At 38.9% G+C, this 25,287-nt stretch overlaps 1 protein-coding gene and 1 long non-coding RNA gene across 6 annotated transcripts in view; both read right to left on the bottom strand.

Moving 5' to 3' along the window:
• Nucleotides 1-25,287, bottom strand: part of OXR1 (oxidation resistance 1) — a 280,364-nt gene that overhangs the window by 75,012 nt on the left and 180,065 nt on the right. Inside the window, exons 1-2 of one of the 5 annotated variants that reach the window (XM_072774208.1) lie at nucleotides 5,187-5,437; nucleotides 4,646-4,783 (exon numbers count right to left, since the gene is read on the bottom strand). The exons of 2 other annotated variants lie outside the window; for them this stretch is intronic. In XM_072774208.1, the coding sequence (XP_072630309.1) occupies nucleotides 4,646-4,783; nucleotides 5,187-5,385 (337 nt within the window). In that variant the 5' untranslated portion in view covers nucleotides 5,386-5,437. Of the gene's footprint in view, nucleotides 1-4,645; nucleotides 4,784-5,186; nucleotides 5,466-25,287 lie in introns of those variants that run through there. 2 more of the 5 variants (XM_072774209.1, XM_072774212.1) reach the window with 2 other exon arrangements.
• LOC140603695 (uncharacterized) lies at nucleotides 3,930-4,592 on the bottom strand. The gene is made up of 2 exons (XR_012006656.1): nucleotides 4,417-4,592; nucleotides 3,930-4,068 (listed from the first exon to the last, which is right to left on the bottom strand). It is a non-coding gene; the product is annotated as an uncharacterized lncRNA (long non-coding RNA).

Genomic DNA, 25,287 nt, shown 5'->3' with positions numbered 1-25,287 from the left:
CAAACCGCTGCGCCACCCAGGGATCTCAAATCTAGTAACTTCTAACACACTTCCCAAGGTGCTTTTGATAGCTGATGGACTAAAACAGAAAACAAACTAAATATCCTTAAAGAATCCTATTTATAAACCTGAGGAGTTAAATTTTCTCACATAAACTGCATTTACAAATTTACCGTATTCTACATTAAACACTTTAATTGGCTCTAACAAAGACATCTAAGAATATTAACTGTAGGTAAATTCATTAGAATAAAGTTTAAAATATAATTAAGTTCTAAATATTCTCAGAGCTAAATTTAGCCAAATACTTAAACCTTGCAATTTAAAAAACAATTACACAAACAAAATGTATTTACAAGACTAATTTGTATGTACTCTAATAGACCTAATTCTCTGAAACACAATTTGGGGGAGGGGATAGCCAGCAGGCACTCTCATACAAGGGCAGGGGAGAGGCAGAGGGAGAGAGAATCTTAAGCAGACTCTGTGATGAGCATGGAGCCTGATGCAGGGCTTAATCTCACAATCTCACCTGAGATCATGACCTGAGCCAAAATCAAGAATTGGACATCTAACCGACTGAGCAATACAAATGCCCCTAAAACACAGTATTTTAAAGGGCAAATACAGATTATTCCTAAACTTAATTCAAAAATATTAATATTAAGCACTTAATAAATGAAATTTATTATCTATATTTAACTTCTAACCTTACCATGGATAAAAGACCCACTAAGTAGTGATTCTCAAAGTGAGATCCTTAGATCATATGAAGGAAAGCAGTAATTCTCAAAGTGTGGTCCTCAGACCAGCAGCACCAGCATTACTTGGTAAACTGTTAGAAATCCAAATCATGGAGCCTAATACAGAAGTACTAAATTAGAAGTTCTGGGGAAGGGGCCCATCATTTTTGTTCTAATGAGATTTTCAAGTGATTCTGACATACACTAAAGTCTGAGAATTACTGCTTTATTGTAGCGTCAAATATTCAGAGACTGTTTTGTCCGAAAACACAGATAACACAAGACTTCAGTTCAGAGATCCTGAGATGAGCAACAATTTTAAAATAGGGAAATATACCCTGAGAAGGAAACAATATGATGAGTTCAAACTTACCATCAGTTATCACTAGCAGACTAAGGTTATTTATCAAGGTGGAATTCTTCTCCTCCTCCTCCCCCCCCCCCCACCACTTTAAGAAATGAGACTAAGAATGTAATCATCTAGGATCCTCCTCCTCCACTGACCAACACTGTGAGTCTTGGGTTCTTTTTTTTAAATAGTTTTTGCAATAACTGGTCCTCCAAATCTTTTAGAGGCACTTGGTCTTTCATGTGTTCAAGATAAACTATTATCTAACTCTTATGTGTAATCAGCATCTGCAATTTCTAATCTCTTCATTGGATTTTGCTTTTTCAGCTCATTTTAATATCTTTCTAACCCTAGAGAAGCTTCAATGATAACCCATCCTATTCTTTACCTAATTTAACTTGTTTTAATTTATCACACATCATAGAGCTCTGCATTCTTCTCACGTTTTTTTTTTTTTTTTCCCTGTCTGACAGGGCCATCACTCTTATAAATATTAAGATATCACCTGAATCTATTCTACATCCCTTCTTTCTTTGTCTGGCTCAGTTTCTTCATCAGGAAAATGAGATAACAGTACCCATCTTAGAGTTGTTATTAGGATTAAATATTTTCTAGTGCCTGCTCAATGTTCCTGGCAACTAGTATTCTTGTTGCTGTTCCTCCTGATAAGTGTTTTAATCACTAAAGCTAATTGAAAATAAATTTTAAATAGGACTGAAATGCGTTTAAAGTATACTGTCACAGAGTTGACATAGCAGGGTAGCTTATGATAATAACTATATCACAGAAAGTTGAGACTTAAACTTGATAACCTAATTATTTACACTTACTTATTACTATTATAATCTAGTAACGTGAATACTTTTAAAAGCTAAGTAAAGTAAGTCAGAGAAAGACAAATACCATATGATTTCCCTCATGTGGAATTTAAGAACAAAACAGATGAACATGGGGAAAGGAGGGAAAAATAAGATGAAATCAGAGAGGGAGACAAACCATAAAAGACTCTTTACAGGGGATCCCTGGGTGGCTCAGTGGTTTAGTGCCTGCCTTCGGCCCAGGGCGTGATCCTAGAGTCCCAGGATTGAATCCCGCATCGGGCTCCCTGCATGGAGCCTGGTTCTCCCTATGCTTGTGTCTCTGCCTCTCTCTCTCTCTCTCTCTCTGTGTGTGTGTCTCTCATGAATAAATAAAATGTTTAAGAAAAAAAAAAGTTAAAAAAAAAAGACTCTTTACAGGAAACAAACTGAGGGTTGCTGGAGGAGAGGTGGGTAGGGAGTTGGGGTAAGTGGGTGACAGGAAGTAAGGAGGGCACTTGATGTAATGAGTACGGGGTGTTATACGCAACTGATGAATCACGAAACTCTACTTCTGAAACTAGTAATACACTATATGTTAATTGATTTTACACTAAAAAAAATTTTTTTAAAGCCTGCATAGTATAGGTTATGGTCATGCTCCCTAACAAGAGCTATACTCAAGGTCCAAAAATTTTTCTTGAATCAAGTCATAATTTACTCTCTAGGCAGAAACAAGAATTGCATCATAAGATTTTTTTTTTTTTGTAATTATTATCGACTAGAGTGATGGTGTGATAAGCTCCTTAATGTGTCTAAGTCTCAATTATGGTTTTCTTGGGGGGAGACTATAAAATGTTGGAGTCAGAAAACACTAAAAGATAGTAGCCAAAGGAACCACCTAGGAGAGTAAAGGAATCAAACACTAACTAGTCCAGTAAGTGTTTTATTTATAAAAAGAGCAGAATCAAAAACATTTGACCAAAATCTTACCTAATTCATTCTTAATACATCAACAGTAAAGCTATTTTATCAACTGAACACAAAATGGGGCAAGATCACTACAACAAATGGGGTCCTGGAGTGTAGCCAATTTACAAGTGGGGATGTGTCTGTACAAGAAATGCTGCAATATTTAAAGGACATTTTAAAGAACTAAAGGAAGGGTGAGACGATAGGAAACTTAAGCAGCTTTTATAAAAATCTGAAATAAAGGTAGTCACAAGCAGAAAGTGCAAAATAAATCTTTCAAACAGACTGACAGATATTCATTCTGAAAGACAAATACAAAAAAAAAAGAAAAAATCCTATAACCAAAATCCACTGGGTAGCCAGAAATAGAAATAAAGCATCGTTTATTTTTCACTTGTATGTATACATGTTGCCTCTCAACGGAGTCAATCTAGGAAACTATACTTATTCTAAAAATGGTGATCAAATTATTGCTGGGTCAAATTACTTCTTGAACTACCTTCAGAACTCTGTAGGCATAACTTCATAGATCCACAACGTTTTTACACCAAATACTATTTTCTAGCTTTACTGCCCATCATTTTCACTAGCTGTGATCTAAATGAAAAAGAGCTCTAAAATTGAGAACCTTTGGGATCATCTAATCAGTCTCATTTACAAACAAGAAAAGATAGGCCCAAAGAGATTAAGTAAATGTACAAATTCTTTCAGCAAGTTAATGATAGGATCTCCTGCACACCTGACTGTGGTCATAACTAGGACATCACAAGGCCTCTCTAACTTGTGTCAGACATCTGGGAGCACCATAAATATTAAACAATGTGCCGTGACTTGATAAGGCAGCTTCAACAGAAGAGGAACTTTAAAACTGCAACTCTGAAGGAGAGCGTCAGATATAGCAGTCTGCTCAATAAATGTCTTAGAGTGAATAAATCTGATATATATGTTTGGGCTCATTAAAATACTGATCATATTCCTTACTGGTTGAATCACATCACATATTTCTGAGTTCTACATCTATCCAGAGGCTAGTCACCTATGAACTGTTTTCAATCAAGCAACGAAAGATTCATTTTAAAAAATCCTTTATTCCAACACTTTAAAAGTCCAGTCCTCATCCTGGAGAATTCTGCATCTGGTTAACATTCTTCAAAGCAGATATATAGGATCCCCTCCTTTTCCATTTTTAATTCCATAAACAGGAATTCTAAAGATATGTTAAGGAAAGTGAGGAAAAATCATTTTAAGGGGGCAATGCTATAATTAAGATTTTTAATATTCAAGTTTCTTCAAAGTTTAAATTACACACCTACACACACAGATCAACAGATGTCTCCCCTGTATCACTGCTTTAAAATGAGTGGCAAGATGTGGGGTTATGGATAGATTTTAAACTCCGTGAGCTTTTCTCTATTTTCTAAACGCTCTAATGCTAAGTTTACTCTTGTAACACCAAAATGCATATTAAAACAACTAGCAAAGATAAAACAGAAAAGACTAGGTCTGCTGCTTATGTAGAGGCCAAGGACACTGGACAAGTTCTCTTATGGAATACCTCTTCAGCGAGCGCTTTTTAAAATTCCGTAAGACATCAGCATCGGGCCTTTATCACTGTTTTTGTTTTGTTTTGTTTGAAAGAACGGTACGAAGACGTATGATGGAAAAAAAAAAAAAAGGCTAACACAGGAGCGGGTAGAGTGGTCGCTGAGGGGGAATAAGTCTCTTAAGTTCTGCCACCTCGACACCACGCGCGGTCTTTCCAAGTCCACGGCACGGAAACCAACCCAGGCTCCAGCGTAAACTCCGCATTCTCCTTCCGACGTAACACTGAGGGCTGGAGCCGGCGACCCCGGCGGTCGCCAGAGACCCAGTAACCTCGCGACCCCGACCACAACCAAACCCGCCGCCGCGCTCTCCAGTACCTCGAGGAAAAAACACCCGCATCATAATCGGTGCGATAGTCACCTCCCAGCGGGAGGGAAAAGAAAACAGACAAACGAAAACAAACAGAAAGGAATGGGTCCCCTCGTCCCAACACTCGGCGGGGTGAGGAAGGTGGAGAGTAGCTAAAGCAGGAAGAGCAGAGCAGGAACCGCGACGACGCAGACCGCGGCAGGTCTTCCGTCCCCGGCGCCGCGGGCCTCCCTCCCGCCTCCCTCCCTCCCTCCCTCCCGCCTCGCGCCTCGCGCCTCCCGCCTCGCGCCTCCCGCCTCGCGCTCACCTGCCAACGCCCCGCCGCGCGCCCCCCGCCCGCCGCCCGCCCCCTCCCCGCCCCAGCCCTCAGCCCGGTCGGCCGCGCGGGAGGCGAAGGAAGGCTGGGCTCACCGGGTCCCTCCGGGCGGGACGGCGCCGGGGGCCGGTGGGGCGGGGACCCGCACCCGGGGTCCCCCTGCGCGGGCTCCCTCAGGTAATCCTCGAAGCGCACCTGCCGGGCTTCGCCGCCACCCCCGAAGCCCCACAGGCGGTTGGCAGTGCCCCGCAGGAGGCGCCCGCTCTTCCCCGTGAACGTGGTCAGGTAGTCCATGCTGCCGCGGGGCAGGCGCCCAGGAGGCCGCGGCGGCGGAGGCGGAGGCGGCGGCGGCGGCCGAGGCGGAGGAGGCGGCGGAGGCGGCGGCGGCGGCGGCCACTGGGTGCGCGCCCGCCCCTGCGACCCGACCCGGGGGCGGTGGCTCCGCGCGCCTCACAGGGGGCGGGGCGGGGGAGGGGGCTTCCTCGGCGGGGCCCGGGGGCGGACCATCCGGAAGCGAGGTACCGGGGGATCCGGGCGAGCAGGGGCCGCCAAAAGTTTTTTGAAAAGTTCTTCTCGGGCTTCCAGACGCCACGTCAGGCAAAACTTCGCTTGGGCAGGAGGTGCGCTCTCCCTGGAACAGAGACGGGCCACAAGCCGGCGGCTTCCAAGCAGGTCGGACCGGCCCGCCCCCCGCTCCCCCCCCCGTCCCGCGCCAGTGGAGCAGGCCTGCCCCGCCCTGCCCCGCCCCGCCCCGCCGGGCCGGCCGGACTTGCGGGACTGCGGCGGGCAGCGGGGGCCGAGCGGGGCCGAGCGGGGCCGAGCGGGGGCCGAGCGCGACCCAGGGGAGGCTCTGCTGGAGCTACCGCGACCTGGGGGGGGGGCTAGGGGGGCAGTGCAAAGGGTTTCGGTGCGTGCGTGTGTTGGAGGAAGGGGCACCACTCAGACTTACGCAGTTGTGATTTGGGGTGCTGCGTGGGGGAGGAGGGGAGGTTATTTTTAGATAAAACTTCGTAATTAAAACAAAACCAACCTAAATAAAAAATAAATTCCCCAAAATAACCAATCCAGATGAAATGCTTTTTTACGAAGCATTAGGGAGACCACACTCGAAGAATAAAGCATTCATAGCCAACGTTTTCACTTCCTTGTGGCGTTATGAACTGATGTTAAGAGTTTGACATGCCATGAATCTGGTCCCCTAAAGCAAGGTAATTAAGGGCCTTAGTGTGCAACCTTATATCCTCCCTTAGGCAGAGAAGAATCAATGACTTTTTTTTTCCCTAAAGTTCAACTTATTCATTTTTATTTTAATATTTTATTTAAATTCAGTTTGCCAGCATACAGTATAACTCCCAGTGCTCATCCCATCTTGTACTCGCCTTTAAAGCCTGCACCCAGTGACGCCACCCCCCACCCCCCTCCCCCCTCCCCTTCTGCAGCCCCATCCCCCACCCCCTCCCCTTCTGCATCCCTTAATGTTTCCCAGAGTTAGGAGTCACTTCTCATGGTTTCTCTTCCTCTCTAATTTTTCCCCACTCAGTTTCCCTCCTTTCCCTTGCAGTCCGGATAAATCAATTTTGACATTTACTTGATTTTGTTTCTGTGAGATCTGATTATTCTCTTCCTTTCACATCTATACCACTTCTAGTTTTTTGCACGCATTAAATAAATAAGCCTTCTTTCTTGGAATTACTAACTTATTACAGTATGTGAAGAAAAGGTGTGAATTAGTTAAGAGTTGAAGATTTAGTCATACCAAATAATGGAGTCCAGAAAATCCTTCAGGAACTCCAGCGTTTTGCCAAACCATAAAGATTATCCCCTTCTTCCCTTTTTCTAATTGATACTTTTCCCCCACCATCACCTTTTCAGCTTAAATTCTTACTAGAAAAATTTCACCATTCTAACAACAGCATCACCTTTATACCTGATTAAAAATACAGAATGTTTGGGCTATACCCCCAGAGTATAACTCCAGTGTTTGTGAAAAGGGATCCTGGAATCTGCATATCCAGCAAACATCCATTCAGATGTTTTGGACCTCCTACTAGACACATCTGGTAGAATGGTAAGTGGCTCCTAGTTTTTCTGAGATTTCCTTTTGATAAGGAAGCATAACCACCCTTAGCACCACTTCAAAAATCTCACAGAAGCTCAGTAAGCTTAAAAATCGAATTGGAATGACTTAGGTCTAATTCTGATTAAACTGAAATTCTTTTTCTAAAGTATGTTTTATGTCTTTAAATTTATCATTTAGTTCGTGATAACCATATCCAAAATAGTGTCTGAGTTTTTTATAGTTGATTAAATATGCATTTTTATATCCAACCTCAGCAGGAACCTATACTCTATCAGTTCAAATACAGGTTTATAGGCAGTTAACCCATCTTTTTTTTTTTTTTCTTCGTTTCATGGAAAGCTACAGCTTCTGGAGAAAAATGTATAACCTTGATGATTAAGTGCTTTACAAATTTTGATTTAAACACAACTAAAGACCATAATGTCTCCAATATCCTTTTATGAATATAATCAGCTTTCTTTTTTATTCCTCACATTTGTTTTCTGAACCATCACTATTCTCCTGAAGTTACTAAATTCATCACTCCAATATGTTATTTTGCCTTCTGCATGAGAAGTCATAGGCCACCAAATATGAACACTCTCACTTTTCTTCCCTTTTTCTTTTCCATCTACAACAAGCTCATCTTCACTATTTTGCCTCAGAAGGAAGTCTTTACTTCTGTCCATGCCATTCCCTCCAAATTAACTCTTTAGTTATTTTTTATGTATGAGAGAGAGCTCACAAATGGGAGGTGGGGGGTAAGGAGGGGAGAATGGGAAGTGGGACAAGGTGGGGCAGAGGTACAAGCAGATTCTCCCGAGTGGGGCTGGATCCCAGGAACCTGAGATCCTGACCTAAGCCCAAAGCAGACGCTTAACCAACTGAGCCACCCAGGCACCCCTCAAAATTAACTCTTGATCTTAGTCTGGTTTATATTATATTTGACTTCTCAGCATTATGACTCCTCTCTTGTATTATTTTCTCTCTCTACACTCCACTCTGGTTCCTTTCCCTTTGCCTACCTATATCATTCACATAAATCCTTCATCCTTAAAAAAAAAAAAAAAAAAAAAAAAAAAAAAAGGTTTCTTTATACCATGCCTGCCTCCTCCAGCAACCTTTGCCTCATTTTAAAATACTTTTATTTACATATGATTTACAAGCCATGTAATTCATCTGTTAAAGATATACAATTCAATGGATGTTGTATATTTACACAGTTGTTAAACCATCACCAAAATCTAATTTTTCAACACTTCTCTCACCCTAAAAAAGATACTCCTTACCTCTTTGCAGTCACTCCTCATGCCCACACCCAGGAGTTGGTGACCACTAGTCTATCATTCGTCTTTATGGCTCTACCTTTTATTTTTTATTTTATTTTTTTTTAATTTTTATTTATTTATTTATGATAGTCACACACACAGAGAGAGAGAGAGAGGCAGAGACATAGGCAGAGGGAGAAGCAGGCTCCATGCACCAGGAGCCCGACGTGGGCCTCGATCCCGGGTCTCCAGGATCGCGCCCTGGGCCAAAGGCAGGTGCCAAACCGCTGCGCCACCCAGGGATCCCCTATGGCTCTACCTTTTATAAATATTTCATACATATGGAATTATATAATACCTGACTTCTTTCACTTAGCATGTTTCTGAGGTTTATTCATGTTATAGCATTTATTAGTATTTCAATCCTTTCTATTGCAAATAATATGCCACTGTATGGATATATCACATTTTATTCATTCATAAGGTGATGGATATTTGGACTGATCTCATTTTTTGGCTATTATGAATAATGCTGCTATGAACATCTCTGTACAAATTTTTGTGGACATATGTTTTCATTTCCCCATATGTATAATAGTATCAGTTTATGGTCTACAAAATGATAATTTAATACAAGTATGTATTGCAAAATGATTACCACAATAAGGTTAGTTAACACCTCCATCAATGCACGCAATTACTTTTTTTGTGTGGCGAGAACATTTAAGTTTTACTCTTTTGGTAATATTCAAGCATGCAGTCACCATGCTATACGTTGGAACCTCAGAACTTACTCATCTTAAAATTGGAAGTTTATATTATTTGAACAACATTTCTACATTAATCCCAACCCTAATTCCCTGGCAACCGCTATTCGAACCTCTGTTTCTATGAGTGCACCTTTTTCAGACTCTGCATGTAAGCGAGATCATACAGTATTTGTCTTTCTTTGACTTCTGTTTCACTTAGCATAATGCCCTCAAGGTTCATCCATGTTGTTGCAAGTGATAGAATTTCCTTTTTTTAAATGACTAATATTTCTCTCTCTCTCTCTCTCTCTCTCTCTCTCTGTGTGTGTGTGTGTATGATATTTTCTTTATCCATTCATCCAGTGATGGACATTTAGGTTGTTTCCAAGTCTTGACTATTGTGCATAATGTTGTAGTGAACATGGAAGTGCAGATAAATCTTCAAGATAGTGATTTCATTTCCTTTAGATATTTCCTTTAGCTATATACCCAGAAGTAAAATTGCTAGATCATATGGTAGTTCTAGATTTATTTTTTTTGAGGACCCTCCATACTGTTTTCCACAGTGGCTGCACTAATTTATATTCCTTCCAATAGTGCACAGGGTTCCCTTTTGTCCACGTCCTTACCAACAGCTGCTATCTCTCATTGTTTTGATAGGCAGTGATTTTAACAGGTGTGAGGTGATATCTCATTGTGTTTTGATTTGCATTTATCTGGTGATTAGTGATACTGAACATCTTTCCATGTTTCTGTTGGCCATTTTTATGTCTTCTTTAGAAAAATGTTTGTCGAAGTATTCTGCCCATTTTTTTTCCATTGGCATTTTTTTTTTTTTTTGCTATTGAATTATCAATTCCTTATGTATTTTGGATATTAACCCCTTATCAGATAAATGGTTTGCAAAGGTTTTCTCTCATTCTTTAGGTTGGGTTTTCATTTTATTGGTGGTTTCCTTAGCTGTGCAGAAGCTTTTTAGTTTGATGTAGTCCTACTGGTTTATTTTTGTTTTTGTTGCTTGCCCTTTTGGTATCATATCCAAAAAATCATTGCTAAGATCAATGTCAAGGAGCTTTTGTCCATGTGCTTTCTTCCGGGAGTTTTACAGTTTCAGGTTTCGCATTTGCGTCTTTAATCCATTTCATGTTACTTTTTGTGTATGATGTAAGTTAGGAATTCAATTTCATTCTTTTGTGTGTGAATATCCAGTTTACCCAACATCATTTGTTAAGAGATTGTCCTTTCCCCGGTGAGTATTCTTGGCTCCCTTGTCAAATGTTAGTTGATAGCATATGGATGGTTTATTTCTGGGCCTTGATACTGTTCTGATTACTATAGCTTTGTAATATAATTTAAAATCAGGAAGTATGATGTGTCCACTTTTCTTCTTTCTCAGGATTGGCTATTTGAGGTCTTTTGCAATTCCATATTAATTTTTAGGATTGTTTTATTTCTGTAAAAAATGCCACTGGACTTTTGAAGGGATTGCATTGAATATGTAGAACTCTATAGGTGATAAAGGCATTTTAACAATATTGCTCTAATACATGAACACAGAATACCTTTCCATTTATTTGTATGTTCAATTTCTTTCCTTAATGTTCTTATAGTTTTCAGAGCAGAGATCTTTCACCCCCTTGGTTAAATTTATTGCTAAGTATTTTGCTACTTTTGATGCTATTTTAAGTGGGATTGTTTGCTTGCTTTCCCTTTTGGATTAGTTCATGGTTAGTCTAAATGAATGCAACTGATGTTCTATGTTGATTTGAATCCTGAAAATCTATTAAAATCATTTATTAGTTCTAACAGTATCTTCATGGAGTCTTTAGGATTTTCTATATATAGGATCATATCATCTGTGAATAGAGACAATTGTATTTCTTCCTTCCATGTTTGCTTGCCTTTTCTTTCTTTGTCTTGCCTAAATGCTCTGGCTAGAACTTCCAGTACTGTGTTGAATATGAGTGGTGAGAATGGGCAACCCTGTCTTCTTGACCTTAGAGGAAAAGCTTTCAGTTTCACCATTGAGTGTGATGTTAAGGGGCTTGTCATATTTACGGCCTTTATTAGGTTGAGGTACATTTCTTCCACACCTGATTTATTGAGAGCTTTTGCCATGGTAGGATACTGAATTTTGTCAATTATTTTTCTGCATCTTCTGAGGTGATTTTATAATTTTTATTTTTCATTCTATTAATGTGGTATATGACATCTATTGATTTGCATATATTAAACCATTCTTGCATCTCAGGGTTAAATCCCACATAATCATGGTACATGGTCTTTCTAATATGCTATTGAATTTGGTTTGCTAATATTTTGTTAAAAATGTTTGCATCTGTATTCATCAGAGATATTGTCCCGTAGTTTTCTTTTCTTGTGGAATTCCTATCTGGCATTGGTATTAGAGTAATGCTGGCCTCATAAAATGACTGTTGGGAGTGTTCCCCCCTCTCCCATTTTTTGGAAAAGTTTAAGAAGAACTGGTGTTAATTCTTCTTTAAATTTTTGGCAGAATTCTTCACTGAAACCATCTGGTCCTGGGTTTTTCTTTTTTTGAGGTGTTTTTGATTACTGATTCAGTCTCCTTACTCATGTTTGGTCTGTTAAGATTTTCTATTTCTTCATCATTCAATTTTAGCAGGTTGTATGTTTCTAGGAATTTATCATTTCTTCCAGGTAATCCAATTCTGGGCATACTGATCTCTTATGAACCTTTAGATTTGTGTGTTGTTGGTTGTAATGTCTCCTCTTTCATTTCTAAATTTATTTATAGCTGTTTACCTTTTTTTTGTCCCCTTAGTCCAGCTGAAGGTTTGTCACTTTTGTCTTTTCAAAAAACCAACTCTTAGTTTCATTGGTCTTTTCTTTTGTTTTTCTGGTCTCTATTTCATTTATCTGCTCTGATCTTTACTAGTTCCTTCCTTCTAACTTTTGAATGAAGTTTGTTCTTCTTTTCCTTCTTTTGTTCCTTGAGGTATAAAGTTAGGTTGCTTATTCGAGCTCTTTCTTTTTTCTTAAAATTTTCTATAAAATACCCTCTTAGTACTGATTTTGCTATTTCTAATAGTTTGGGTATGTTTTGTTTTCATTTTCATTTGTTTTAAGATACTTTTTGATTTCCCCTTTGGCCCATTGGTTGCTCAAGAGTGTGTTGTTCAATTTACAAATATTTAAGAATTATGAATGTTTCCAGTTTTCTTACTGTTATTGATTTCTACTTTCATACTATTGTGGTTGGGGAAAGATATTTTATATAATTTCAACCCTTTTAAATTTGCTGAGACTTGTTTTGACATAAGATATGATCTGTTCCGGAGATTATTCAATATGCACTTGAGAAGAATGTGTATTCTGCTGCTATTGTACGTTATGTTCTGTATTTGCCTGTTAGGTCCATTTGGTCTAAAGTATAGTTTAAAACCAACGTTTCCTAATTGATTTTCTGCTAGACTAATCCATCCATTGTTGATTGTGGGATATTAATCCCTTATTATTATTGTATTGTTATCTGTCTCTCCCTTCACATGTGTTAATATTTGTAAAAATATATTTAGATGCTCCAAAATGGGTATATCTATATTAATGATTAGTATATTTTCCTAATGAACTGACACCTTTGTCATTTTATAATGACCTTCTTTGTCTCTCATGGTTTTTTACTTAAACCTATTTTGTCTACTTTGAGTATAGCTATTCTTGCTCTCTTTTGCTTTCCATTTGCACAGAATATCCTTTTCGATCTCTTCACCTGTAGTCTTTATGATTCCTGAAGTTAATATGAGTCTCTTGTGGGCAGCATATAGTTGGATCTTGGTTTGTCTTTTTTTTTTTTTTAAATCTATTCAGCCACTCTATACCTTTTGACTAGAGAATTTAATACACTTACATTTAAAGTAACAGGTAGAGACTTGATAAGGGCTTACTGATGCTGTATTATTGTTTTCTGATTGTCACTTAGTTCCTTTGGACCTTTCTTTCTCTTTTGCTGTCTTCCTTTGTAAATTGAGGGATTTCCACGGTGATATTCTTGTATTTCCTTCTTTTTATCTTTTGAGTATCTACTCTAGGTTTTTGCTTTGTAGTTACCGTGAGTTTTACATAAAACAAAATAGTTTTTTAAGCTGAAAACTTAATTTCAATAGCATGTAAAGATTCTACAATTTTACTCCTCCCCCTTTTGTTTTTGATATTTGTTTACCTCTGTATTGTGTATCCATCAACAAATTATTAAGCCATACTTATTTTTAATACTTTTATCCTTTAACCTTTTTACTAGAGATGTGATTAATATATCACCATGTTACAATCTTAGAGTACTCTAAATTTTACTATATACTTATCTTTATCATTGTCTTTTATATTTTCATTGTTTTTTAAAGATTTTTTATTTATTTATTCAGAGAGAGAGAGAGAGAGAGAGGCAGAGACACAGGCAGAGGGAGAAGCAGGCTCCATGCAGGGAGCCCAATGCGGGACTGGATCCCGGGTCTACCAGGATCACACCCCCAAGCTGCAGGCGGCGCTAAACCGCTGCGCCACTGGGGCTGCCCTATTTTCATTGTTTTTATGTTCTCAATTAGTATCTTTTCATTTCAGCTTGAAGAACTCCTGTTAGCATTTTTTTGTTGTTGTGTTAAAGCCTGTAAAATCTAACTGGCAACTATTTTATGGGATAGAAATGTCAGCACTCAAATTTCTGATGTGATCTGTAGAACCACTGATTGAATCAATAAAGTAGACAGACAGTAAGCTAAGAGGTTTTCTAAGTGTTAAGAAACAAAGGAATGAATCTATTTTTCACTTAATCTATCTGCATCTGTTAGTGAACCTACAGCTAAACTTGGTGTGTAGCCAAACTGGTTAAAGCTTGACATTAACGCTTTCTGTATTAAAAGTCTTGGTGATTTTTTCCTCCACTAAAAGGGTGGCACTAGCATTCAAACTTATCATATGAGACTGTCATTTGTGTCAAAATTATCACAGAGCGGAAGAGCATCCGTTGTTGTTTGGATACAACCATGATCAAAGCATGAACAGTATATGGCAATGATTCAATTTAACAGAATGGGAAAGAACTTAATATTAAGAACAAATTCCCCTGTAGTAGATGCCAATCCAGGATATGATCATCACAAACCCTACTAAAAACCAAGTAATTTTTGGTCAATTTGAAAACTGTCTAAAAAGTGTTAACAACTACACTTGTCAGAAAAAAAAATAAACATATGTAAGTAATCAAATCAAGCAAGGACCTAGGAATAGCATCATTGAGAATTGTAATTGAAACTTAAGTCACAATAACTCATATCAACTTGCCATATACTTATTTGAGGACTATTTTTATATCCTATCAAAGATTACATTATGTTAATTACAGCTCAAATACTCCATATCTGGAATGTGGCAGCTTCTGACTCTGGATCAATTTCACTTAGCTCATTGAATGAGTGCCAAGAGATATTAGCATTTATATCCAAAGTTGTGAAAACTTAACAAGGCTTTGAAAGTCTTTGGGATCAATAGCCAATCAAAATCCCCACAGAGGAGTGTTATGGTATGAAGGCAAATATTTACAGTCTCTTTCCACTGCAGATTTCTTTTTCTGTCTGTACTGTGTGGGGTTGTAGTACAGTGTTTATTTCTACAGATGTGACTAAGTGTGTAGCCATGAAGTAGTCTACTCTTTATCTCTATCTCTGATGCAGGACTCAATCCCAGGACCCCGGGACCACACTCTGAGCCAAAGACAGATGCTCAACCACTGAGCCACCCAGGCGTACTGCTTTTCCTCTACTTTAAAAACACTCCTTGTTCACAGCAGCAGCTTTCTGTTGATAATGACAGTCAGCTGTGAAACCTTTTTCAAATGCAAATTTCCCAACTATATCCCATACATACATTAATCCTACCTGCATTATAGGTATATTATAGGGATAATATATATCCAGGGTTGTAGGGTGGGGCTCAGGAGCCTACATTTTTTGATTATGAGCCATGTTTGAGACTTGCTCCTTTGTAGCTCTTCCAGGTGCTTCTGCATATTTGGCTTATGGGAATCACACATTACGTTCAAAATAAGGCCATACATAAGACTAGTTTTGGCAAGTACTGAGCAGAAGTGACGTATGTGTTTTATACACATATGTGTCAAGAACAGCCTCTGTTTAAAATCCAGGCAATGTTTACCACTCCAGATGCCTATGCCCCTGCCTCAGCAATGAAGGATACTACGTGCTCCAGATGGTACAGCTACTAGGTGGGAATACCTGAGAAACTCTGTGGACCAGAACTCCTCCTCCCTAACCTCAACCTGAACTGGACCTGTAATATTGGCAAAAAACAGGTTGAGAAAGACACTAATTACAGCAAGCCACCCAGGTTCAGGGGTTCATTTGGCACTGTAGCATAAGCTTATCCTACTCTGACTGATACAAGGGTGTTGCAAATGCTTCCTTTACATTTATTTTTCCCATATATACCAAATTAATATAGGTTCACCCCACTAACTTAGAGTAGAGCACTCCTATGAAACCTTTCATCAGCCAAAATGGTATAAAGGGAAGAAGCAATTACCATTAATTTATATGGAAAAAATGTTAAGCATTCCCAGAATAAACAAAAAAACAAAAAATCCAAACCTCTCTTTGGTTTTACTGATATCTTAGGACACATCCTGCTAACGGATGCACAAAATAAATCGAGATAAAGATGCTCAGAGACACAGTTCAAGGTAGGATGGCTTGATGCTGAGATGCTGAGTGTAATTCCACGGGGCAGGAGCTTGGCGGGCCTGCTCTCCCTGCTGGGGATGAATGCTACCTCTATAAAGGCTTACTGCAAAACATGTGCTTAATGCTATTCTCACTGTTGCCTTTTGTTCATAGCAGCAAAAATCTTCTTCGGATTTCTTTTGGTTATCAAAAAGAAGTACTGATTACTGTAGGTAGGTCTTGTGTAAAGGTGAAGAAGTTTAAACCTACAGGGGGATACCTGTACCTTGAAGATTAGCTCATTTATGCTGTGACATCAGTACATTTTACTTCTAGACCTCTCGTCATTTTCATATTCTGAGGTTGCAAGACTATTAATTTTTTTATCATTTAAACCATGTATCTGAATAAGGATTTTCTCAACATTCACAACCAAAAAGCAAACAACCAAAACACAGTAAGTATAATGCTGAGGCTCTGATGCTAACAAGAAGCCATCCATCATACGTCATTCCCAGTTTAAAACTGGTGTTTCATTTACATCAGCCCAATTCTCTCAATATATGTCTTTATAATCAGAAAATATCATAAATTTGAACTTGTAGAATATACATATGCCCATAAAATGCCATTTTTATGTTTTATATATTGTTTTTTTTTTAAAGATCTATTTATTTATTTATGATAGACACAGTGAGGAGAGAGAGCGAGGTAGAGACACAGGAGGAGGGCGAAGCAGGCTCCATGCCGGGAGCCCGACGTGGGACTCGATCCTGGGACTCCAGGATCACTCCCTGGCCAAAGGCAGGCGCCAAACCACTGAGCCACCCAGGGATCCCCCTATATATTGGTTTTATGTAAAACTTTATTAGAAAAAGTTTGAAAAGAATTGCTTTTAGAGCAACAGAGGGTAAGTACCAATTCTCTTTCACACAATGCCCTTAACATATTAATAGCAACCTTATTAGACCTGAGAGAGGCCTTGGTGTTTATCTAGTTGAGCCATTTATTTTCATTGATTTGTTAGCCAAGGCCCAGATTCATCAAATGAGTCTCAAGGTCATATACTTGAATCAGAACAAAGCCAGAAGACCCTAGGGCTTTCCTACGGGGAGTGCTACCACATGAAGGGCTCCATCTTTGGGCTGAGCAATTAATTGTGACTCTCAATTTACCCAAACATTTGTTAAAGTGGCATGATGTCCCATAAAGTCTTTTTCAGATGTGAAAGCTAAGTCAAACTATTGATTTGTTTTTGAGATTTAGCTTTTTTATCTGTAAAATAAGAGCAAGTAGTACCTATCTTATAGCTCTACTGGAAGAGAGCTTCTATTAGAAAGTATATCACTTATGTACAATGTGAGGACCATTGTTCTTTGGCTTTACATGACTAAATTTAGATTTATTACCTTCAGATGTCAGCCTATACTTCTAGATCAGGGTTCAGCAAAGTATGGTCCATGGATCAAATCTGGCCTGACATCTGTTTTTATAAATGTGGTTTTATTGGATCATAGCCACACCGGTTCACTTATGTATTGTCAGGGCCTGCTTTGGGGGCTACAGCAGTAGAGGTGACTAGTTATGACAAAGGTCATATGGACCAAAAGCCTAAAATATTTACTCCCTTGCTATGTTCAGAAAAAATTCTGTTGATTTACGTTCTAGATTGCTGAGATAAGTTTTTAAAAGGATTTTATTTATTTGAGAGAGAGAGAGAGAAGGAGGGGGGTGGGCAGAGGGAGAAGGAGACTCCCTGCTGAGGAGAGAGCCCAATGTGGGGCTGACCCGAGGACCCGGAGATCATGACCTGAGCTGAAGACAGATGCTTAACCAACTGAGCTACCCAGGTGTCCCTGCTGAGATCATTTTGAAACTACTCTTGATTCTTTTATCCTTAGTATCATCCAATATCTCTTTCACTGGGTCAGCCATGGACTTGGCTCCATTTAGGCTGTTCACAGAAATGTTTAGTGAGACACAGGGAAGGAGAAGCCCATGGCACACCATGAGAGACCACCTTCATAGCTGACAATGATTACCATTCATCTGAAGAAGTATGAATCCACTAAATGATACTATCAGCCAGTTCTTAATCATCAACAATGTTGTGTATTTGTTAAATGCCTTTCTAATACGCAGAAGATAGGGTACAGACCCCTTTTTTCCCCTCCCAAGTGGTTTCAAATCTGTGTTGTTTCTGTACCCTTCAACTCCATTTCAGCCCCATTTTTTTGAAATCTCAACTAGTCACCTAGCTACAGTTTTCTGGCAGATCTACTATTGTCTGTGTAGAGATTGATTATTATTATTAAACCTGATTATTATTCTTCCTAGGTGCACTAAATTCCCCAGCTTTCTTTTCTTTTCTTTTTTCTTTTTTTATTCATAGAGATGCAGAGAGAGAGAGAGAGAGGCAGAGACACAGGCAGAGGGAGAAGCAGGCTCCATGCAGAGAGCCTGACGTGGGACTCGATCCAGGGTCTCCAGATCACGCCCCGGGCTGCAGGCGGCACTAAACCGCTGCGCCACCAGGGCTGCCCCCAGCTTTCTTTTCAATCAGAGGTGGCCAAGTGACTAAGTTCTAGCCAATGGAAGGATTGCAAAAGTCATGTGTGCTCCTTCCAGGCCTGGCCCACAAAAGCATCCCATTGGTAACCCTCCATGGTCTTATCCTTCTCACAGCCTGGAAGTTGATGAGCATGGAGACCTGAGAGGCCATCTATTAAAGATGGCAAAATCACAGCTAGAAAGAACCAGGGTCCCCGAATCCATCCTTAGAGGGGAGCCATGCACCACTCCAAGAACACCGATTTTGGACCTGAACGTGAAATAAATTTCTATTGTATTTAAAACATTATATATGTGTTTTGATGTTTGTTACGAAAGAGAATGTAATTGTCAAAAATACACTTATCATTACTATTATATTACTGCCAAAATATCACAGGAAAATATCCTAATAACTCCATTTTCGAAACCAGGAGGTTACAATTCATGTAAAGTGGCTATGGGTTGTCTTTCACTATATTCTCACCTACTTTGGCCTAAACATGTCCATTTCACTATTTTTGTTTTGTATTCTAATAGCTCATTCTCCTTAATTGACAAAAATACAGCAAAATAGGCATTACACTTGTTCTGCCTTTTAGTAATCTCTTACTGTACACTTTCCTAAAAGAGCCTCACATTTCCTTCTTGTTCTGTTTTAGTCTAGGCCTTCCCTTTTCAACAGAATGAACCGAGTTCACTAGTTTCTTTACTGTTTCTAAAGCCTCACCCTGTTTTGGCCTGACCCTTTTTTTTTTTTTTTACAGTTTCTTGCCATCCTTACATTTGTCCCTGGTAATACGTCCTTCACGTTTTCATCTCTTCTAAGAGCTAAGCTCAGACAACGTCTTGTTAAGTCATGCTGCTTCCTCCCCATTTTGCTTTTTCATTAAGATTATTCGTTACTTTGGTTTTCTTTGGAATGCTACCATCTCTCCTGAAGGCCTTAGTTTTAGTCTTTGAAATTAGATTAAAATGTCTTTTTTATTATCTGCCCCTTCCTACTATCATTCAACTAGGACAGAGACTCCCTTTACTGCTTAGAACATGGCCTGGCACATAGTAGGCACACGAATATTATATTTGTTTAATAATTGAAATCATGTCTATCCTTTCTCTAAATCTGATACTAACTCACTTTTCTACAACCCAAGAACCAGATGTAATTAAGTTTAGCTTATTTCCTCTCTTCAGTATTAAGGAGTATCAATTTTCAATACTTTTCTCTCAAAGAGTGATTCTCAGCCTTGGCTCCACATTTTAAGACTCCTGTGGAGCTTCTGAAAATCCCAATGCTCAGGCCACACTCTAAATGAATGAAATCCAAGTTTCTCACAGGTAGGATACAGACCTCAGGGAAAGACACTTTCCAGGTGATTTCAGTGTGCAGTCAAGATTTAGAATCACTGCAGGGTTCCTGTTGTTTCTGTAAGTCTTTCCTTTTAGTGAAAATGAAGTCAAGACATCAGTAAATATTATGACATCATCTTGCAAGGGATTGTTAATAATAATGAACATTTATCAATTGTTTACTATGCCAGGCATTGTTCTGAGAGTTCTTTCATACATTATTTCCTTTATACCTCACATCTACTCTGTGAAGGAGGTTAGTGAACCCCTGCTTTGCCAACAAGATTATGGAGTCAGAGAGGTTAAGGAAAGTAACACTGTCATTTGGGTCAGTCAAGAGTCTCTTGGGTGTTTGCTTTTAACTTAACTGATACTACAGCACAAGGGTTATCAGTCATGGGCAATTTTGCCTCCCAGAAGGCTTTCTAGATTAAAATATAGGCCTCTAGTTAAATTTGAATTTCAAAAAAATGACAAATAAGTTTAGTACAAGTCTGGACCAAATATTACATGGGGTGTACTTATATAAAAAGTCACTTGCTGTTTATCAGAAATTCAAATTTACTGGGGCATCCTCTATTTTCACTAAAATAGAGTGAAATAGAGTTGCTTAAGCTGGGAACTCTACCCGCAGGGAATATTTAGCAATGTCTGGAGATATTTTTGGTTATCAAACTGAGGATGTGCTACTGGCATCTAGCAGGTTGAGGCCAAGGATGCTGTTTAAGACCTCATAATGCTCAATGCTCAAGACAGCTGCCACAACAGACCATCCATCTTCAAATGTAACTAGTGCCCAGGCTGAGATCTAGTGGATGTTGGGAAAGATTAACTACTCCCCCAAACTTCTCCCCACCCCCATAACAGCATCATGCCTCTGGCAACTTTTATTTTTACTTCATTTATTTTTTAAAAGATTTTATTTATTCATGAGAGACACAGAGAAGAGAAGCAGATACAGGCAGAAGGAGAAGTAGGTTCTCTGCAGGAAGCCTGATGTGGGAGGACTCGATCCTGGATCCGGGGATCACACCCTGAGCCAAAGGCAGATGGTCAACCGTTGAGCCACCCCTCTGGCAACTTTTATAGACTTCAGAAAGCTGCCTTTATCTATCTATCTATCTATCTATCTATCTATCTATCTATCTATCTATCTATCTATGTATCTTTATTTTAGAGAGAGAGCAAGCACTAGTGTGCACACATGGGGAGAGGGGTAGAGAATCTTCAAGCAGATCCCCTGCTGAGTGAGGAGCCTGATACAGGGCTGGAGCTCATGACCCATGAGATCATAACCTGAGCTGAAACCAGGAGTCAGATGCTTAACCGACTAAGCCACCCAGGCACCCCATTAAGTCTCATTTCATCCTGTGTCTAGCTATAATAATATGTAATATTCTTTTGCATTTGCACTCTAGTAAGGTGTGCCTGGAGATATCATTCATCTACTGCTCCTGGTGCCTCTTCATCTCGCTACAAAGAAGATGTGGGACAGGCTTTTGCCACCTCCTGACATATCGTCCTTTGCTTTCTCTTTCATCCCCACATTTTCAATTACAGCTTCAAAATCTATGTGGTTCCAGTTAAGACATTGTACTCTCTGAAGTCCTCCTTGGGCCAATTTGATTTAGCTGCAATTAGCACAGAAAAATCTGGGACTGAAAGAAAGGTGTGATAAAAGCCCATATGGCAAAAGGAGAAGATAGCTTCATGCAAAATGGTTTACTGCTAATGGAATGATGTTTCTTTAGCTGGCAAATTTGTATGTTGTGAATGCCACCGCCATGGTGGCAAGTTTTTGATAACCTCTAAGGTTGCACTACCTAGCAGATGTTTTCTCAAAACTTTAGCAAAAGAATGTTGCAATGAATTTTATAAATGACTTATAAATTACTTTGTAAAACATGCATATTAGCTTGTCATGAATAAATCTAAGTAAATGTACTTTATTATAGTGCATATTTTCTTGTTTGATTTTGGAGCCTGTAAAAAAGCGTGTTGAGTATTCTTTCAAGTGTTATGATCAAACATAGGATGTATTTGGTACAAAGAGTTTTAAGTATTATTTTCAGGAATTTGAGCTTAAACACTGAATCATGTGCCAGAATTTTAATTTCAAAAGATCTGTTTTTCTTAGACGTAATTCATTATACTCATTTTAGAGTTTTTTTAAAAACTGATTTGCAAGGTAACAGATGTCAATTTTATGCCACCAAGGGTTACAGCTTAAGTTACTTAGCAAAGTGAAGATCACTCACTATTCAGGCTTTTAAAATAATATACTTATTTCTATTATTTTTAAATAGAGGATTATTGTGCCTAAAAATCATCATGCTTACTACGTATCTTTCCCCAAAAGAAAAGACCATGAGTTCTGGATTATATAAAAAAGAGCCACATCCAGAGGTCCACATATCCTTAAGTGCCCAGTAAGGATTATCTGCATTAGCAAGGGGATAAAGATAATTACTACAAAAATCTAACATACAGTTAATTGACATATATATACACACACACACTTGCCTTGCATGTGTCATATAGGTGATCCTTAATAAATATGAATGCATTCGTCCAAAATTTGATATTGACTATTTATAAGGCATATATGTTTGAGTATGCATGTCTGGTCTGGGGATGTTAATAGTATAAAGAAAGAAAAAGAAACAAGGAGAAACACAGCCTTTGTAAATATAATGCTTTTTCTTTGACCAGAGATAAACCAAAGTAGGACACTCAAGATCTTAGAATTCCTGGCAGTGGCAGATGGCAGGGAGGTTGCAAGATTTTGTATACTTGCTCCCAAAGGGCTCTGTGACACCTCAATAATACTTATCTTAGTACACTATTTGTTTATATGTCTGAAACTATTAGTACGCCTGTCTACTTAATATGACCTTACTACTCTGTCTTCTGGTGCATTCTAGAAACATCCCAAATGACACATCAAGTTCATACACCAGAACTCTGAACCCCTTGCCTCAAATCCTCATCTTACTCTATCAATTCTAAACCATTATACCATAAACCATTATATGTATCATGACCGTTACTCTATCCTAATCAAGTTGTTACACTGAAAGACACGCCTTAAACTTGAAAAATCTCAAATATACCAAATATTTGTGCCTGCTCTCCCCCTATCAACCACCTCCTAGGTACTACTAAGGTTCTGTTGAGCTAGTATTCTCCTTACCTCAGTACTAACTCAGCTTTTTCTTACCAAAAGGTGGTTTTAGAGATATTGTGGGGAGTCAGCTTTTGAGACTTCCATTAGATTGTGAATTCTCAATGGGCAGGGTCTATGTCTCATTAATATTTTCTATAGGTTTTTTACACAGTTCCCCTGAGCAGGTAGCTCTCAAAGAGTCTTTAGACCAGTAGCATCAGCATCATCTGGGATTTTTTTTTAAGATTTTATTTTATTTATTTTAGAGACAGAGAGCAAGCAGAGAGAAGGGTAGAGGGAGAAGGAGGGAAAGGGACAAGCAAGCAGACTCCCCACTGAGCTCAGAGCCTGAGGCAGCGCTCATCCCAGAACCCTGAGCAGGACCTGAGAGGAAATCAAGAGTCAGAAGCTTAACCACTGACTGAGCCACCCAGCCTTTTAAGAAATTAAAATTTCGGGCTCAACCTTAACTCCACTGAACTGAAAGGCTGGGTGGAACTCAGCAATCTGTGTTTTAGTCAGTCCTTCAGGCAATTCTGACATACTATCAAATTTGAGAACTACTGTAGCTCACAGCAGATGGTTAATACACACAAAAAAGTACAGGGAATACATGATGAGAGTCAAGGGAGGTATAGTTATTCTTAATTAAAGTAGATAAAGTACAACACGGCTTCTTGGAGGAAGTGACAATTAGGGACTTGAAGGATTAGTAGAATTTGGGAATGAAGGCTGAAAAAAGTAGGGTTTAAGGGTGCTGGACTGGATTACAGAAAACACTGAAAGAGGCTGAAGCTAAAATGTGAATGTCCACCGAATGAGTTTATACTTCTTTCTGGTGATAGTAGGGAGTCACTAATGGTATGGTGCCCTTGGGGAGAGAGTAATATAAGGGAAACAAAACAAAACAAACACAAAAAAAAACTGTGTATGATTGGAAAACCATGCAGTGTATAAATTCTGCTGGATTATCTGATTTTGACTCTATGGCAGCTACTTTATAACTCTATAAATTGTAAAAAGTGATAGCAATCCAAAATAATTCCTGTCTATAAACAAAGGCAGTCTTGTCTATGTGAATTCCATCCAATAGACTGAATTGGCTCTCTTCACCAGCAGTGGAAAAATGTGCCTAGATCTGCACATTTATTTCAATAATCCTCATCTATTAATTATGTCTGTTTGGATTCTCCTTTGAACTGATTATAACATCTTACTGGTTCCTTCATTAATGAGCTAAATACAATATTTAATGTCTCCATTTTTATATCTGTCTTGATTTTATACCTTTTTCTGGGAGAAAATTAAATAAAATATCTTACTGTCTTACTTCTCTGATAGAACTCTTTGGGATATATACACATGTGTACACACATATATTAAAGCTCTTTCTTTTTCTACAATATTCTTTTAAAATACGAAAGGAAATAAAATTTTTGCTGTATTTATTAATTCTTTAGATTATGAAACTTCACATTTTCTAATCCACCCACAGTTACAAAGGCATTTTAGATCTTTTGGAATATTGTTATATTTTAAAATGAACGATTTTAACAGTAGCAACATGCTTAGGAGAAACAACAAATTATTCTAATTACAATTCTCTAGCCAAGGATTATAGTATTGTGCTGTAGCAGAACAAACAAGCAGAGGGGTATAAGAGTGTGTAGAACATGTTTATGGAATGGCAGACATTCATGATTTAACCACCAGGTTTTGTTTGTACTGACTGAGGGCTGATGAGCAATACAGACAATTTTATGCAGAGGCTGATGCTGTGGAGGGAACAGAGGGAGAGACAAGGGAACTGGGCATCTTCTAGTAAGAAGAGGGAGAGAAAACAACTTGAATATCTACAAAATTGAAAATCATGCACATCTAGCAATGCAGCTTCCTATTAACAGGGAGCCTCTCAGTAGCATAACCCAAATTAGAGAAGTGTTAAGGACCAGCGCCTGAGTGTCAGCAATCCTCTGATTCAGAGTCAGAATCAAAATTCCCTCCACTATCCTATTACTCATTTATTTCTCCTAATACATATTTGTCTAAAGGAAAATCTTAGATGCTGTAGATTATTCCATAAAATCTAAACCAACAGACCAAAATATAGTACCATATAGGAAGAACTACTTGGTTAAAATGGGAAGGTTTCTGAAAGCAAATTCTTGCTTGTCCACTGACTCACTCTACAAACACGAGGCACCTACTAAACCAGTCAGGCGTTGGTTATTCATCTATAAACAGTATAATGCTACATCTGGGGACGCTGGCTGAGTTTACTATTTAATCTTTGAGAACCATTCTCAGGTTTCTATAGGAAGAAGCCACAATACATAAAACA

The sequence above is a fragment of the Canis lupus genome, chromosome 14, assembly GCF_048164855.1.
Source record: "Canis lupus baileyi chromosome 14, mCanLup2.hap1, whole genome shotgun sequence".
Classification (NCBI taxonomy): Eukaryota; Metazoa; Chordata; class Mammalia; order Carnivora; family Canidae; genus Canis; species Canis lupus.
Note: the sequence above shows the minus strand (reverse complement) of the source record. Positions and strands in the feature narration are given on the sequence as shown.